General features: G+C 42.9%; 1 protein-coding gene and 1 non-coding gene across 3 annotated transcripts; one reads left to right on the top strand and one right to left on the bottom strand.

The window, feature by feature from the left end:
* Positions 1 to 114: 114 nt before the first annotated feature.
* On the bottom strand, positions 115 to 16,550 carry LOC124196315 (integrin alpha-PS2-like). Of its 2 annotated transcripts, XM_046591265.1 has the most exons (12): positions 15,787 to 16,550; positions 8,224 to 8,345; positions 8,064 to 8,158; positions 7,867 to 7,987; positions 7,727 to 7,788; positions 7,233 to 7,281; positions 6,439 to 6,507; positions 5,183 to 5,358; positions 3,540 to 5,104; positions 2,503 to 3,469; positions 2,205 to 2,432; positions 115 to 1,819 (listed from the first exon to the last, which is right to left on the bottom strand). In XM_046591265.1, the coding sequence occupies exons 1-12, from the start codon at positions 15,936 to 15,938 to the stop codon at positions 1,721 to 1,723; spliced, it is 3,705 nt and encodes a 1,234-aa protein (XP_046447221.1). In that variant the 5' UTR covers positions 15,939 to 16,550; the 3' UTR covers positions 115 to 1,720. The 2 variants fall into 2 exon arrangements, with proteins under 2 accessions (XP_046447221.1, XP_046447222.1); XM_046591266.1 differs by lacking the exon at positions 6,439 to 6,507 and having other exon boundaries at positions 15,787 to 16,515.
* Trnaw-cca lies at positions 1,963 to 2,034 on the top strand. Its single transcript has one exon. It is a non-coding gene; the product is annotated as a tRNA-Trp (tRNA).
* Positions 16,551 to 17,135: the final 585 nt, after the last annotated feature.

Here is a 17,135-nt window from a genome sequence, read left to right as displayed (position 1 = left end):
GTGACAAAAATCGCGTTTCAACTAGAAACAATTCGACATTTCTTTCAAAACGGCCAGTCTAGATAAGACCTAAAAAGAAGAAGAGCATATCAATCAAGGTCAGACGAGATTAAATTCACGAGGACTAGTTAGTTTTTATTGTTCTCTGTGATGACATGTCGACCAAAAATAAAAATAAAAAATAAGAAGAAAATTACATTTACAGCCAGCAGCAGATATCATCAGTAGAGTCGAGCGAAAATTATTATTATATATATAGAAATGACACTGATTAATTAAAATTAGAATATTATCGTGATATTTTTTTCAACAAAGTCACAGACACACAAACAGCACTCGCATCGAGACCCATCCATCGTCACACCGTAGACGGTCGCACAATTGGAGGGTCGTTAAACAGGATTGTCACGCGGCAATATATTAATAATTCATTGAAAGGGGAATTCAATAAAGAAAATCAATCAAACTGTCCCATTTGTTAATCATAAAAAAAAGGCTAGCTCAAATATTTTAAGTCAACACGACCGCTGGTCTCTAAACAAAGTTCATGGCTCAATTTAGTTATAAAAGTCAATCAACACTCGTCTTTTTAAAAACAAACCCACAGTTTTCCCTTTTGTACAATTGGCTGTTGGACATCTTTAACGAAGATCGTCAAGGGAGATTAATTCATTATTCGGATTAATGTTATCAAAGTCAAAAGGCCTGGCTTTTCAGATATCGTCGGAGATGGGCAATAAAAGTGAGAACATGGACCGTTGAGGTACGACACAGCCAGTCAACACGAATCAAAAAAATAATAACTCAATCCAAAAATAAGCAGCAAAATTGGACGACGAAACGCAATTTTTTCTTGGCAGGCGAAGGCAGATGAAACACGACCAACAAGGCGATTGGGGAGTATTAATTATGAACGATGGAGTTGAATCAATATGGAGACGATCGAAATATAATGGAAACATTAGAGCAGGACGCACACATTTTGGTTTTTTGTTGAAAATAAAAACTCACTCGAAGAAAATTATTACAAAAATGAATTGAAAAGGCGATTCACAGCGGGATGCTGACCGACAAAAATAAATGAATAGCCGCCCAATTTAACTAAAGGGAGGGGGACCTCTCTTATTTAAAAAAAATCTCTCTGTATAAAAAAGGGGTTTTGTTCGTCAATCTGTTGAGCACCAAATCATAAGCTAAAGAGGCCCCCAACACATTTGTGCTTGTATAAATTGCTGATGGTTTCATTCATTTCGTTAGTCATCGTAATAGCATCCATTTTAAACGCAGGGCACCACCACAAATGTAATCTTTTAATTGGTATAAGCTAGCCGATGATCGATGGTGATTAAAAAAAAATTCATTAGATTTCTAAAGTACAATTCAAATTCGACGTAACAAGTATAGAGTAGCGTCAATAATATACATGACGAGCTACTATTTACTGTCGTCTCTCAACAACAATACGCATCGCAACAACAGAAACAAAAGGTCATATCATGTGAACAATGGATAGAGGGGGGGGGAAGAATAGAAATAAAGTCAGAAGAGTTTTTGTTGTCCATTACTTCTTTTTTCAAGGAAGATTAATAACGTGGCCCTATATAAAGCCCAGTCTAAATACATACTGTACACATGTAGAGTCCTATTGTGTGTTGATTCGGCTGGATAACGGCATCTCTGGCAGACTCGAAGTAAGTTCCAAAAGTTGAAACGAGTTTATTTAAAGGGCTTCGTCCCTCTGTAAATGGCCGTTCTCCGACTTGAGCGGCTCCTGCTCGCATTCGTCCTTATCCGGTCGACTCCGTTCGAAGAAGCCCAACTGTAACATTAAAAGAAAAGATAGGGGTAATGTAGAATGATATTTAAAAAATAGAGGGGGAACTATTTTATACGGTCACAACAAGGTTTCTAAGTCTAGTCTTATCAGCCGGTTTGGGAGACTTTAAAATCTTTAAAAGATATGACTGCGTGGCGCAATGGTAGCGCGTCTGACTCCAGATCAGAAGGTTGCGTGTTCGAATCACGTCGTGGTCAAACAACTTTTTTAAAATTATTTTTTAGTTCTCAACAGACTAAGCGTTCTTTTCTTCTACAATGACTACTCAACCCAATTTTAATTTAACTTTAAATAAAGATTTAAAAAAAAATAAAACTAAACAAAAAGAATTTTGAAAAAAAAAGAAAAAAAAAAGTTTAAATTTTACCTTCCAAAGGACAAAGATGAGGAGTAGAAGAAGCAATACTCCGGCCACGGCTGCCAGAACAATGATCCACCAGGGGATAGCTTTAGCTTCTCGTTCCCGATCCAGTTGATCCAGCGTAGTCGTCACCGTAGCAGAGCGTAGAGGAAGGTAGCCAGGATCGACACCGTACGGAAGTTCGTTGATATCCACCACCATCTTTGATGAAATCACCAAATCCTCCCAGTCAATCTGCAATCAATCAATATTCATTCAACTATAAACCGAATTCCAACTTAACAATTTAATCAGAAATTTTTACCTCTGAAATGGTTTGAGCCCAAATTCTGGCGCGCAATTTGAACACGACGTTGTTGTTGGAAGTGATGGGACCAGCCGAGCACTTGATGACGGTGCACTGAGTCGCTCCGCAGTTCAATTCCCTGTCCAGATCCTTCGACTGGCTTTGGCGACGACTGCGAACGCGATTTTTCGTGTTCCTTCCGTGCTGGAAGTTCATCGGTGCCTGGCGTCTTCTCCTCCGTCCCTGGGTCGACTGTTGGTCCAGTTCTTCGTCGTAATCGTAATCCTCTTCTTCGTCAAAGATTTGGCCAGGGATCACTTGTCCAGGAGCTCCGACTCCGCTGTTTTGGCTGGTCACGCTGGACTGGACAGTGCCGTCGGGATTGTAACGGGTTACCGTCGACGTCCGGTTCCAGGAGGAAGAGGAAGTCGAAGTTGTTTTGGGTTTCCCGTCGACAGATGTCGTTGAGGATGACGACGAGGACGAAATGGCATTGGCACCGCCACCACCACCGGAAGAACTGCTGGAGGAATAAGTTGTTTTGCTTGATTTACTGGCGCCACTTCCGCCGGATGATGAGCTGCCGGATGAGCTGCTGGACGAATAGGAAGATGATGATGAACTGCTACCAGACGACGCCGAGGAGGCGCTTCTTTGGCCGCTGAAACTTGCGCTGGATGACGAGCTGCTGAGCCTTTCGCTTTCCAGTTTGAGAGCCAATGGATTGAACTGCTCCATCAGTTGGCAATTGGCGGGTCCGTCGACAAAGGGACGGTCCACCAGGTAGAGCAAATCTTTGCCTGAAAGCGTTTTGGTGGGCCAGAGGATGTAGACGTCAGCCTTGAGGATGTCTGATGGGCCACGATTGCCCAGCTCGTAAATGTGAAGCACTTGGGGTCCGACTTGATTTTCGTGGCTCTTGACTTGAACCGTAGAGCTGACAAATGAGGACAAGTTGAAACGAACCACTTCCGGATCAGAAATTCTGTAATAAAACACAAAAATGAATGAATCAAAAAGGGGCAATTTAATGTCAAACTAATTCAAAACTATACCCTCTGATGGACAGATCAGTTTCGACTCGGATGGGCAATGAAATCTCGGCTCGATTATCAAACATTTGACTGGCATCTTCCGGATTGGTGCTGTTGACTTCCAGGACGAAATCGAGAGACGATTTGGCTTTGAGTCCGGCAGCGATGGCTGCAGCAGCGTTCTCACGGGCCAACCTGGCGCTGGGCTGGAGGACGATGGTGAAAACGGAAGTGCGGAAGGCGGCCAACGGGTTGCCGATTTCACAGCGCAAAACGGGTTGACCCAACTCATCCGTCGAAGGCGAAGAGCACAAAACGGCCGGCCCGCCTTCCTTGTCGTCGACGCGATCGACTCGGACGAATTTCACTTCTTCCGGCAGCGTCAAATAAACGGCGGCCTCGAAAGCGTCTTCGGCCGCGTTCAGCACCGACACTTCAATCTCCAATTTCTTATCCGATCCGAAAATGTACTTATCCATATTGGCCTTGTAAGTGACCTGCATGTCCGGCACACAAATGTTGTCCGGTCCGCAGTTCTTCTGGATGACGATGACGTCCGTTTTGGACGGCGCTTCCGCACCGAGAACAGGAGGCAAAGATCTTCTTGATCGTCCGGCTTGAACTGCTCCGCCTCTCCTGGTGTCCGTCACTTCCCTCAAACTGTAACGGACCTCAGACTCGATGGGCGTCAATTTGTCGCGGATCAACGGCCGGACGTAAACCGTGTACGTCCGGCAGGCTCGCTGGCCTTTGGCCAGTTGGTAAGTTTCGTTCAACGACGACTTGTTCTCCTCTGATAGGAAGTGCAACCGAGGATTTTTGGGGCTTTTAGAGTCCAAGATGAGCTGGACCATCACTTCCTCCCGGTTGTTGACTCCCCGTCCGCTGTACTCGAAGCAGAGCGTCAAAGGGACGCAGGCGACGGCTGTTCCGTCGAAAAGGGAACAGTTTTTGTTCTCCAGGTCGATCTGTTTCGACTCGACGTCGTAGTTGATGTCGACCGTGTTGAGGTAGACGACGGGGCGGGAGCGGAGGTAGACGATCCGGTCGGAATCGTAAGCGCCGACCAAAACGTCCGGGTACTCGTTGCCGTCCACGTCCATTCCGCCGGCCAGTGAGAACCCGAAGGTGCTCAATTCCGACGAGACTTCCTCGGCGTAAATGACCTGCGAGGCTTTGGTGCGGATGCCTTTGCTGGATCCGTGGTAAATGTAAACGGCTCCTTTCTCGCTGGGTCCATCGTAAGGGGCCCCGACGGCGATGTCGTTGAATCCGTCCAGGTTGATGTCGCCCAGGGCTGAAACGGCCAAGCCGAATCGAGCCTTGGAGACTTCGCCGCCGTCGAGGACGTCGCTGCGACGGAACGATTGGCGGAGCCGGGCGCTCTGGTAATAGACGTGAACTCGACCCATCTCGTATTTCCCCTCCGTGTTGGCGTAATTCGAATAGAGCGGGGCGCCGACAATCACGTCCTGGAGTCCGTCGTTGTTGACGTCCGTCACGGTCACGCAATAACCGAAATAAGCGCCCAATTGCTGGCCAGTGATGTTGACAATGTTGGTCAAATTCGAAGTCAACAACACGACCTAAAATGAATAAAAAATGCAAATTCAAGGGTCAATTCACTGGAAATAAAAAAATTGTTGACGGGGTGGTTATTTTACCTTTCCAGTGAGATTGGCACCGCGGGGCATTCCGACGGCCACGTCTGATCGGCCGTCATCATCTAAATCGCCAACTGCCGAGGAATAGCCGAGGTAACTGTCGTCCTCGGCAGCAGATCCTTCAGTGGTGGAGAGGACGTCCAGTCGTGAGAAAAGGCCCTGGGAGAAGAGTTGACCTGGAAAATTGAATGAAGATTAATTGACGTTTCAAATGAAATTGGTGGGGAATGTGAATTTTAAAAAGTCCTGCAAAAAGACGATCTAACACCTCAAATAACCAACCCAAAAATTATTATTTGAAAAAGATAAAATAAAGGCGGTAAAACCAACAGCGAATAGGAATCAATAAGCCAGTAATCATAATTCAAATATTGCCAGAGATAGAAAGAGAGAGAGAGATGAGAGAGAGAGCCAGAGGATGTGGAGAGAGAGAGACACCAGGGATGACAATTATGAGGATTATCAGGTGAGATATTATAAGCTACCATCCCAAATGTTTGCAGAATAAATAAATTACGTCCAATTAAACTATGGTAAAATTCACATTCAAAACTGAGTAATGATTTAGTAACACTTAAAAAATATCTAAGTGGATTAATTTGGCTGCACTTCCCATCGCTACAGTAGAGAACAGGTATCATGTTCTACTGTAGCTACTAGACCAAGCAAATAAAATGTATTTTAAATTTAAACTATTAAATTGTTTGTTTTGTTTCAAGCTGAAGCGTAAATTAAGCAATTAAATGATACTGTACCGACAGATATACCATATATACCCCAAAAGGCGGAAGGTAAAGGGAGGAAAAAACCAGGAAAGGGAATTTCATTTTAAAATACTCACAAGTATTTCACTTAAAATGTTAAATCAACCAGTTATTTAATTTTAAAAAAGCGCACAAATAAAACATTATTAAGCGAACACCTTCCATCGCAGCCGACACCATTATTGGGGAGGATATGGACGGAATTGGGTTGGTTGGATGACCAAAAAACATTTTGGGAGGGAACGAGGGATGGATGGTTAGGGCAAACGTCAACCAGAGCGAGGGCACCACCATTTTTAAAAAGAATTGTTTTAAATTTAAAAAAGGAATCCCAGCTAAAATAATGTGAAGCGCCATTATTTGTAAGGCTTTGTTGTTTGTTGTTGTTGTTGTGTGTTAAAGAGTCATGTTTGTTTTGATGTTGTTGTTATGTTTTTGATGGTCGAGGGTGTTTTTTTGTTGTTGCGGGAGTTTTGTCATTTTTGTTTTTACCTGTGACAAACGTCCGAAAGACAGGCGATCTGACGGCCGGATTTGTGGTATTGATCGAATACAGCTGACCTGTGGGGGTGGATGATATGGTGATAACACAACCGACAGTCAAGTGAGGTGATATTTATGTTTTTTTACTCTCTTTTTCTTTTTTATAAGTGCACAAAACATCCAAAAGGGGTTTAATTTGAATTAAATATTTCAAGGGAGGGTCGCAAGTCACAGCAATCTCTTCTTTTGATTCAGGAGGGGTCGGTGGGAAATTGTGGAGGAATCAAGGAGGGATGAGAGGTGGGAGGATGAACATTTCAGGTGAAGTTTGAGCGTGACACATCCGGCGTCATCAAATAGGGGTGAAAAGTAGAACACGAAATGTTTGTACAATATGTACAACAAAAGATCTAGAAAAATATTTGACTTGTACGAAAGGGGGGAAGTTGCAATTCAAACAGTCCGGAGCATTTGGCAAAGCTAAAGGGCTGTGAAATATTGGCATAATGATAATAAAACGTTGTCAATTAGAAAACATGACGAGCTCTTATTAGGGGGGTCATCATCCGTGTTTGGTATTGACACAATGCAAACAGAAACCGGACATTCGCCCTAAAATTTCTGCCTTCCGCAAAACGGTACAGGATGTATTTCAACTTAACTACTCGGATAAAAAAAAAGAGAGTCTCTCAAACTAAAGATAATACTTGCGCCTAAAATAATAACTGGGGGAAAGAATGTAAAACCTGTTGGATTTCTAATCAAAACTCGTAGGGAAAAAAAAAGTAGTCGGATGAACTTACCCTGCCAGTACCAACTGCCAACGGCGCCGATAAACACTCGAAGCCCATCCTAGGAAAAAACGAACGAACGAAAAAACACGATAAATAAATGGAAACATCTGTCATCGCCACGTAGAAAACGACGGCGGCCAAACGGAACAGACACATCAACATGTAGCGATGATATAAAGGACGACTTGAACCACCATTTCCCACCAGAAAAATTCTTTCAGATGCAAACGCACGAACAAACAAAAATACTTAAACTCTTGTATACAATAAGGGGGAATCAATCAAATTCTTTAGACTTCAATCGGCTTTTGTGTGTGTGGCTTGACAAACAAACGCCTTTTCTTGGGCGGATGGAAAATAAAAAAAGAAAGTTTCTTTTAAGAGACCAAACCCTAACCGGAGTCGGGAGGAGATGGATGAGATAAGCAATTTTTTCCTATTAATAATTTCTTTTTTCTTTTCTCTCAAAATATTTGTCGAAAAAGATATGGAAGTCGTCGTACCGGTGTGATAGTGGCTCCCAGTCCGGCTTGACACGAACCCTGACGATGGTATCCCCAATTGGCTACAGAAATGAAAAAAAGAACAAATGAATTTCATTTCAATTAAAGAGTGGCAAAGAAAAGAAAGAAAAGAAACTCACAGGTCCTGCATGGCGAATATTCGGAGAATTCCCGAAATGATTCACGGGCGACGAAGCAAGTGCCAACTGGTTCACGGCGCTTGTAATTGTTGGAGAACCAGACGTAACGGGGAGCGCAGGCCTTTATAAGAGAAAACCAAAACATTTTGAAACTGAAATAATAACCAAAAATGAACGATTGAATTTTCTAAACTGACCAGAACTGGTCCGTTTGGTCCGGCACTGCGGACGGTAGCGCCAAACCACTGGTCCGATTTCTGGTCGATTTGTTGTCCCGACGCGTTATTGTTTCCTGTTTATGTTTTTTAAAATTTCAAATTGATTATTCGTATTTACGCAATGATTTTTTTGTTTTACCTGTGACGTCGAATGGAATCGATTGGCACTGGTCGGGGATTTCTGTGCTGCAACGGAAAACGGATCCACCTCGGGTGACGCCCGGCTGTTCCGTCTGCGCTGTCGGAGCTCCAACCAACAACCTGCAAAGAGAAATGAATCAATATTTCATTACTTTAAAGGCAAATAAACAAATTGGGCGTTTCTTCTTCCGCAAGCGAATTTCAACCAGGGACGCGGGAAGTTTAAACTGTCCGTTGGGAAATGACGGAAACGACAACATTTCCAAGTGCCCGACCAAGAAAATTCGATAGTCTCTAGACAACAACGTCAGTTGCATCACCTGTGACAGACAATCAGATAGAAGAAGAGGTGCGAGAGAAACCACAGAAGTTGGCCCCCCTGGGGGGGGGGGGGGCCAACCAACCACTCGAGAATATGGAAAGAAGAAGAAAAACCACTGACACTACCCTCTTCAAAACTCATTCTGACGTAAGAGCTGTCATAACATTCTTCGAGTGCATATGGCCGGAAGCTAATCCCTCACAGCGGCTGTGTGAAGTTGCTGCTTGTGTGTGTGGGAGCTCTGCGGTCAGGGGTGGAGGTAGAATATAATACCGAAAAGTCGAATTGATGAGCTAATAACTTTGACGCCCAGTCGTTTTCTTTTAGAAATAAATTTAGACGAGAGCAAATGACGTCCGACTCGTCGTGTCCCTATTTGGACGGCGGGGTCCCATTCATTTCACATCGGCCATTTTCGTGATTACCAGCAGCAGCAGCAGCGTGCGAGCTCTTTGGTGTGTTATATTTATAGCATCGTTCAGAACTGGAGCCCCCCAATTAAGGGCTGCTGCTCTCAAACGCAATCCTTTAGTGGGCCAACTCCCTTTTTTTTCTGACTGCAGAACCTTGTTATACTGTACGTCCAGTGTCGATCACAATCGCAGACGAAACTCAACTGTCAATACACTGGGCAAGAAAAGAGCTGAGAAATGGCCAGGCATTGTTATACGCTGCCATCGTTAAAAACCAGAATTTTGAATTCTATTGTTCTTATTTCCCGTTCAGATTGTGGCATCTTGACTGCCATCTGCCGAGGATCGAATTGAGACGTGCCGGTCGCATCAACAGGCTAATCATTTGGATGAGGCCCAAAAAAAGAGAAAACAAAAGGACTTCAAACTCGTCTAATAAGAAAAAAAAGGAGAAGCGGTCCGGCTATTTATGCCGGCCAACAGTCAAAATATATGGCAATATACGATCAATAATTCGACCGCTGTGTTCGTACATTTTTTCCCCGACGAGAACTCTGTCGGAATTGCTCCGGACTAACGAGAGACACACACAAATCCATAGATGGCGGCGACGGAAGACAACCAAATTTGAATAAACGAAAAATCATTGGGGGGTCTACAAGTTTTTACAGGGGATTGCCTTTAACCGTGTACCATGTTATAACAAATCCACAGATAAGGCCTTATAGCAATAGCCCCAGACGGGTGGATTCAAATAAAATTCATATAGTTGTGTAAGCAGAGACACATAGTCGTGAGTGGGACATGAAAGAGCCGCCAGCACGACGTGTACAGTTCAATCGAGTCTCTCCTATCAGAAAGAAAGCGGCTAATGTAAACAAGTCTTCTATATAATATCTCGACGAGTCCAATATCAACGTCCCTGATGTCAACTTTTTTTGAATGATGTCTTACCAGTTTCTCTCTAAACTAATAAGAAGGAATGTCGTTTGCTTTATTTCCCCCGTATGGAGTGGAATAACGCAGTGTCAAAAACCCCCAAAAAATCCAAACTGAAACAAGGTATATACAAACAACTTTTGGGGTTGATCAAGAAGTCAATCGAGTCTCAGCAGGTGTTTCGGTATGCCAAGTTGGAGAGACTCGTGCAAGAAAAGTGACGTGAACAGGAAAGACTTGACGATGATATCTTCAAACTAACAAGGAATTCAGAGGGACGTGATCCAACGAGATGGAAGAAAAGAGTCCAAAGTGTTGATAGAAAACAAACGGGGAATTGATTGTAAATCAGTGCGGCCAATCGAATCTCCCCCCAATCAAAAAGGGTCCAGCAGCTGGAATACAACGCCCCTTTTGATGTTGTACATCAGTTTCTTCTCTCTTGACACTTTTGTAGAGGAGGGAAGAAGAACAAGAGTCTCGTTATATCTGACTAGCCGATCGGAAGGAGATCTCCACCTATAGCCCCCAAGGAACTGAACATTAACAAAACACCGGGGGAGAGATTTCTTGGAAACAAATTTTCCCGTTTTTTTTTCGTGATCGAAATCTCCCGAGCGTGTGCCGTTGGAGTGCGGAAGGCACTCACAAGTCGTCCCAGTGAAATAAATTTGACGTCCAAGGAATTTTTCCATTTCCACATTTTGTTTCTTCTAAAAATTGCGGACCATTTCCAAGCGCCACAGGTCCGAGTGACGTGTACAACATTTGCATAATCATGTCGGAACATCATCTGGTCTCAAATGGACGACAGAAAGTTGGAAAAATTCCGACACGACACGCGTCATCCCAAGACAACACGGACGATAAAAAAAACCTCGACATTTTGAATTTATAATTTTGGTTTTGTGTTGTTATCGTTTTTGATATAATAACAAGGACTGGGCCAATCTCTGATGTGAAAGAGACATAACCACCGAATAAGGCCAGATGAAATCTTTTTTCTCCATACGTGAGCAAGAAACTCCATCATATCGATGTTGCAGTTATCTTTTATATGGAGAATAAAATTCCTTTGAAAAAAGAAGAGTGAGTCTGGGCGTGGTATGTGGGGGCTATCTGCTTTCACGACGTGATTATACCGGAGCAACATGGCCATACGGCACACAGGCACGTACTTCGTGAACAACAACAACAACAAAAGAAAGAAAAGAAAAAAAACAAGTCTATAACGGGACAAAGAAAAGTGAGAGAGATGAATGAATAGGGAAATGCTGGCGGTGATGAATCACCGCAGCTCTGACGTGAGTGAAAAAAGCTTGGAAAATAAATGAGGTTTTTTGTAAAATAACTGGCGATATGCCCGCCCAAACTGAAATGTGCAACTAAAGGGGGTTTCACCTGCTATTTGGCTTGTGTATAACTCTCGACTTTGATATAAGAAAAAAATCGAGCCGGTCTGGATGAATTCCCACGTTCGTCTTGATCTGTCCGTCCCATTCCAATTTTCCACATCCACATCACGTCTAATAATAATAATAACAATAGCTAGAAAAATGGGGTCTCATCATCAACCATTTCCCGAAGAAGAAAACCACACGAAAAAGAGGAGCCGAACTCATTAGAAGCAGATGATGATCATAGGAAAGCCAAGGAAGTGGGTGCGAGACGAGACGAGAGAGAAAATAACCAAATAAACAAAACGGCGGCAGCGGCGGCGCCGGGCTCGGCCAAGTCGTTTGTCGCGCTCCGCCTCCATCGCCTTTTTTTCCCACACACACAATTTTTATTCTTTAGTCTTTTTAAAGTTGGAATCGACCACGCCAAAGAGACCCGTGTTCAAAGTGTCAAAATGACGTCAATTGTTTTTTTATTATCCCACCACCAAGAAATTGGGTGAGAAGAAAGAGACGACAATGCCGTGATGCATCACAACAGTCATGAGATAATAACATATCATCTACTGAATCAAATCCCCCAAGTGTGCCGACTCATCTCTTTTCTTCACAGACTCTCTCGTGATTCAGCCGAAATTTTTCTAGTAGTTTTCCAACATTTCCTTTGAATCTCTAGGGACAATAGACGCGGACAATGGACGGGCAATTTTGCGGATATTTACGACGGGAGAGATTAGAGGATTGCGCAATGATTGTCACAGTGTTTGATCGTTTGGCTTTCGTGAACAATCACAGGGATGGGACTGAAATCATTCACGCGGGACTCGTTTCACGGCTGATTCATCTTTTTTAACTTTGTGGTTACATTCTTTTTAGCTACCGCATCATCTCGTTTGATTCTTCTTCCTGTTTCTTTAACTTGCAATCAGTCGAGCGATTACCTTTTTACGGTCGTTTTTATCATTTTTAAAATGACATTGTGCGCGTATTGGATTTCTCCCGAGCCGCTAACCAGTTTTTTTTTTCTTCTCACGTGTGAATAAACTATTAATGAGTTAATATTTCGTTGATTAGTTTAGGGGAGATTTTTCTGAAAAATTATCAAAGTCATCAGTTGGAATTGTTTTATTTTTCTGTCAGTTTATTCACGCCCTTGCCGTTCAAACTGTCGGGTCTTGGTAAAAGTTTCGATCGAATTGTCCTTTTTAAGTCATTGTTTTTCCTTGTCTGATGCCCAGCCGCGGGCCACACCTTTTTCCCGAGAAAGGAACGCAGAGACGGGGCTGTGCGCGTGATGAGAAATGAAATCGAACGCTTAGACACAATGTGCGGGACCGAGGGACAACGCCCCGCTGGGCTGATGTGTGCGTGCATTTTCTCATCAATTGACGGTGAACATTCACGTTGGCGTTTTTTGGCCGTCGCCGGAAAAACCAAACGAGTCAGCTCCCATGCAAATTTCCATCCAGTCAGTCCCGTCCGTCCCGTGTGCCGCGCATAATCAACTCGAAAAAGATTTCCTCGAATCCCGACACTTTTCATAATTCCAATGCTAAATACTCCACCATATTGTGTGTGTAACCCCAAAAAGTCAATGAAACAAAAGACGGGAGATAATCCACGGGCGACAATGTACGCGGGAATAACCAGTTTCTCTTAAATTCAACTTCAATAGACTCTAGTCGCAATTACAAATGTCTAACCTTTGAGTGTGTGTGGAACAGTAGCAACACCTGCTGATAGTGTAGGGGTGAAGAAGTGGAGGGAAATTTAAATGAACTCTCAACCGCGCTGTGCATTAGTCGTATCTATCCCACCGAGTTTTTAATGTTAGAAACCAGGGACGCAGTGGGAAAATGGGGGTTTGTAAAAAAAGAAAAAGGGTTTTTCCTATGGGTTTTTAAATAGATAACAGAGTTGATGGGGTTAATGTGTGAGAAAGGGTTTTTCTCATATCGCCTTAGTATTAATGTATTCAGAGAAAATACAAAAATTTCCATGAGAAATATTTTATTTTTTCTTAAATTGAAAAAAAAAACTGGGGAAATGATTGCCGAACATGTAGTAAAAACAACAACATTGGTTTCCATCCATTTGGGAACTGGACTTGAATAAATAATAAGTCAAAAAGGAGAGAGAGAATGTTTCTTATCGGTGGTCCGCCATCCCCATAGGAAAAACGGATAGACCCAATACCCTCACGTCTTTTTCTTGTATCTCGTCTGAATATCTCTAGCTCCGTCTTTCACAAGTTTTTCCCTTTTGGTGGGTCTACCCGTTATAATACCACACAGACCTTTTGCTCTTTTCTTGTAGTCACTCGAGCGCGGCACACAAACAAAATAACAAACCCAATGAAATATCGCTTCTCCAATTCATCCCTTTTCTTTCCCTTATTTATATTTTGATTCGTTTCGTTTGAACATTCTTTTAAGAAAATATGGCTGAAATCAATTTGAAAAGGGAAATATTATAGACCACCCGGGCTCAAGTCGACAAAAATTCCTTTGATTTTTTCGCTCAGCCGAACTGTTATCACTATAAACCCAATTCTTGAATGAATGTCGAAATTCTGGATTTTATCGTTTCATCACTCGCAAGTCGATCGATATACGTCCGAGGACCAAAGTTGAGAAAGGAATTTTTCAATTAGCGCAAACGTCGACTGGAAGTTTGTTTTTAATGACGACGAAACAATTTGAAAATTGGAAATGACATTCGTTTTGGATATTTTACTAATGGCAATTCTTTCGACAGAGTAGATTTAACAAGTCGCATTCCACATCACCGAGTCGCATTCAATTTTTCTGGAAACAAACGGCAAAATGTCTGAAAAACATTTCGATGGAAATCTTCAATTTTTTGGGGGCCGGCGAAACAAAAAGGAATTATAACTACGCCGGACATTGGAGAAACCAAACAATTTCAGACACAGTCGCGGGCGGTGGTGTCGTATTGGTTTGTTATTTCTAAATGGTCAGGGGCTGTGATGCTGTGCCGGTGCCCACATGTCATCCCTCTCTCTGGCCAGTGACATTTGCGCCCTGCCCAGTCACCAGATTTTCGGATGGTCCTAGGGGTCATTTTTCGTCGTCGCCCTTAATAGTTGCTGGCCCCTTATTCTTTTGGTAGAGTGACCCTCCGGATGAGGAGACGTGTGCAATATATTTCAAGATGGGCAACAAACATCTGGACGTGTTGGGAGAAATGCAGATGAGAAACGGACAGCGCCCATCTCTAAAGAAAATAAAACATTTTTTTTTTTCTAGGGGAGGGTTCGTTTTCATTTGCATCTGACCGTCGTTATTTTTCATTTTCGGCCAAGAAAGGTCGTATAATTTAATTTGAAACTGCTGAATGAATTTGAAATGTACAAGCTCGGCCTGGCTTAAGTTGAGTGCAAACACGTTAAGACTAGCTGCCAGTTTAACTGCACAGTTCGTGTTTTGACTGGCCGAGACGGCGTCGGGTCTTGTCAAGTTCTCAAAAATATAGACCTATAAAACCTAGCGACTGCAGCCTCTAATAGCTGTTGAGGAACTGGGGGGAAAAAACAATAACTATTTCAACAAGCAACAAGACGGCTAAATATATCGAGCGCAAACGCACCCTTTGAAAATCAAATTGAATCGAACCGAAAGATGTGAAATACGTAAGACTGGAATAGAACGCTCGGCACGTGTAAAAAGTTTCCTCGACAACGCCCCACAAAACTCACGCGACAAAAGAAGAACAAAGTTCAAAAAAAATGTCCCGATGCGACATGTCATCACAGCAAAGTTTTCTTGTTGTTGTTTTGGGGCCGCCTGGGAATTCAATCACCGCCCCCACAACTTTTTCCCTTCATATTTCCGATTTCTTTACCCGAAACAACAAAAAATGTCTCGTTTCCTCTCGGTGCAGCATTCCGTGCAGCTCCAACTGCGTGAGAGGGGGGGAAACGGAGGAGGAGGAAGCTGTTAAAAGAAGAAAAACACGAAGCAGCCGAGAAAGAAAAAAAGAAAGAGGCGTTATACATCTCTACACTTTTTTCTTCTTTACTTTGGCCTCGTCTCAAAGTGCAGCTGCAACAAGAAAAAAGATTTCGAACGGGCGGCTGAAAAAGTTATTTATAAAACGCTAGTGGAAGAAGAAGAAGGAGCCGGAATGGCCGGAGTTGAATGAGAGAGATAGCTCTGCTGTTGCACACACGACTGTGGCAAGAGAGGCTGTTTGCTCATTCTTCATCTCGTCAGATTTCACACTCACTTTTAGGTCAATTCGAGAAATTGCGTTCAGAAAGTTCGATTCGACCATTTACGGAATTATTTTGATTCGTTATGGGTGGGCGACAACAACACGTTTTTCCTTCCCTATCAAATTGCCCGTTCGTTCAAAAGTTGAACCGGTCACGGCCTATCGAGAACTGGACGTGTACCGTTACCACTTGGAAATGTTTTCACCACCTGGATGACGTCATAATTTTGTGCCAAATGAAAAATTGGGCTTACCAGTTGAGTCCTCGATCCTTGTGGAGGTCGACACTGAATCCGAAATAGGATCCGCTGGGTCCCCGATGCGTCAAGGCGCTGGGGATGTCCACGTTGAACGCCAATACTTCAACCGCCAATAAAAGCGATAAAACCATCAATGGCGTCGTCATCTTTCTGATATATTCCTAGGGCTGGAGGAGATGAACACGAATGACGTCACTCGAATTGTGTGCCAATTTCCTTCAAGTGGATCGAGAAAAGTTCTTTTCTGGCGTGGAGCTTCAAAGTAAAAGGGACCAAGCCGAGAACAGGACCATATTAGGCAGGAACGATCTGCTCCCAAGCAACAACAACAACCTACACACACACACACTCCACCCAGCAGCAGCAGCAGTCACCAAATTTGTTGTTTTTTTGGGGGGGGGGGGGTTTCGTGTGCAGAGTTTTCTTCTTTAACAAAAGAAGAAGTTGATGTCACAAGGACAACAAAAACACACGCACACACACTGAACACGTTGGGAATGGCCGGCCCACTTGAGTTGGTAATCCTATTTTTCACACGTGGCACAATTATTAATTCAAAATTTCTTTTAATTAAAAAAATTATCCAATTGGATAATTTTCTGCCAATGTTCAATAAAGTCAATTTAAAATTTAAAGAAATTTATTTTTGCCAATTGAAATATTTAAGGCGAGAGAAAAGTGGCGACCCGACAACGACGGCGGTTGCAACTGAACTGAGAACCTTTTTCATCATGCTACTAGCGCCACCCAGCAGACCACAGTCGTTTTTGTTCTATTCGCTCTCAGCTGTTATTTGGTCAGCATGCCTCGCAGCGCTTTGGTGGAGGCGGAGTCTGGTGGTGTTCCATGTGGAATACGGCTGGAACATTTGAATTCACGACTCAAGACTTTTTGTTTAGTTGTAACACGAAAAAAAAAGAGAAACGGGCGAACGTGAAGAGACGAAGGAGAATGAAAGAAAACCTTGGAGAATAATAAAATAAAAAAATAACTCGTAAGGAAAGATATCCTCCCTCAGGGCCCGCATCTCTTAAAAAAAGAACACTAACCATCGCCTTATTCGGCTGCCCGAAGGAAAAAGGTCCTCAATGTTGCATTTTTTTTTCTCTTTTAAATTAAATAAAATAAAAAAATAAACAAATTTTTGAGACGAGGGGCAAAAATGTTTCGTCTGTACGTTTAATTCTTCACAAGGATGTTTCATTTGAAATGTAGAAGAGGTATGGACGTGAGTTGCATTTACAATTGACCGACTCTTTTTTCTTCTGGTGACTTTCAAAGGAGAGTCAAATGTAAAATGACAGATCGATGGCGCATTTCTTTTTTGAAATTCTTGACGATGA

Source organism: Daphnia pulex, chromosome 6 (genome assembly GCF_021134715.1).
Source record: "Daphnia pulex isolate KAP4 chromosome 6, ASM2113471v1".
In the NCBI taxonomy this organism is placed as follows: domain Eukaryota; kingdom Metazoa; phylum Arthropoda; class Branchiopoda; order Diplostraca; family Daphniidae; genus Daphnia; species Daphnia pulex.
Note: the sequence above shows the minus strand (reverse complement) of the source record. Positions and strands in the feature narration are given on the sequence as shown.

What these genes read in the sequence shown, in the direction of transcription:
- LOC124196315 (XM_046591265.1), bottom strand. Translation starts at nt 15,938, where the DNA reads ATGACGACGCCATTGATGGTTTTATCGCTTTTATTGGCGGTTGAAGTA. An exon ending in ATATTCGCCATGCAGGACCT is followed by an intron (nt 7,789 to 7,866) that starts GTGAGTTTCTTT and finishes TCATTTCTGTAG; the next exon opens with CCAATTGGGGATACCATCGT. An exon ending in CTTTCGGACGTTTGTCACAG is followed by an intron (nt 5,359 to 6,438) that starts GTAAAAACAAAA and finishes TCAATTTTCCAG; the next exon opens with GTCAACTCTTCTCCCAGGGC.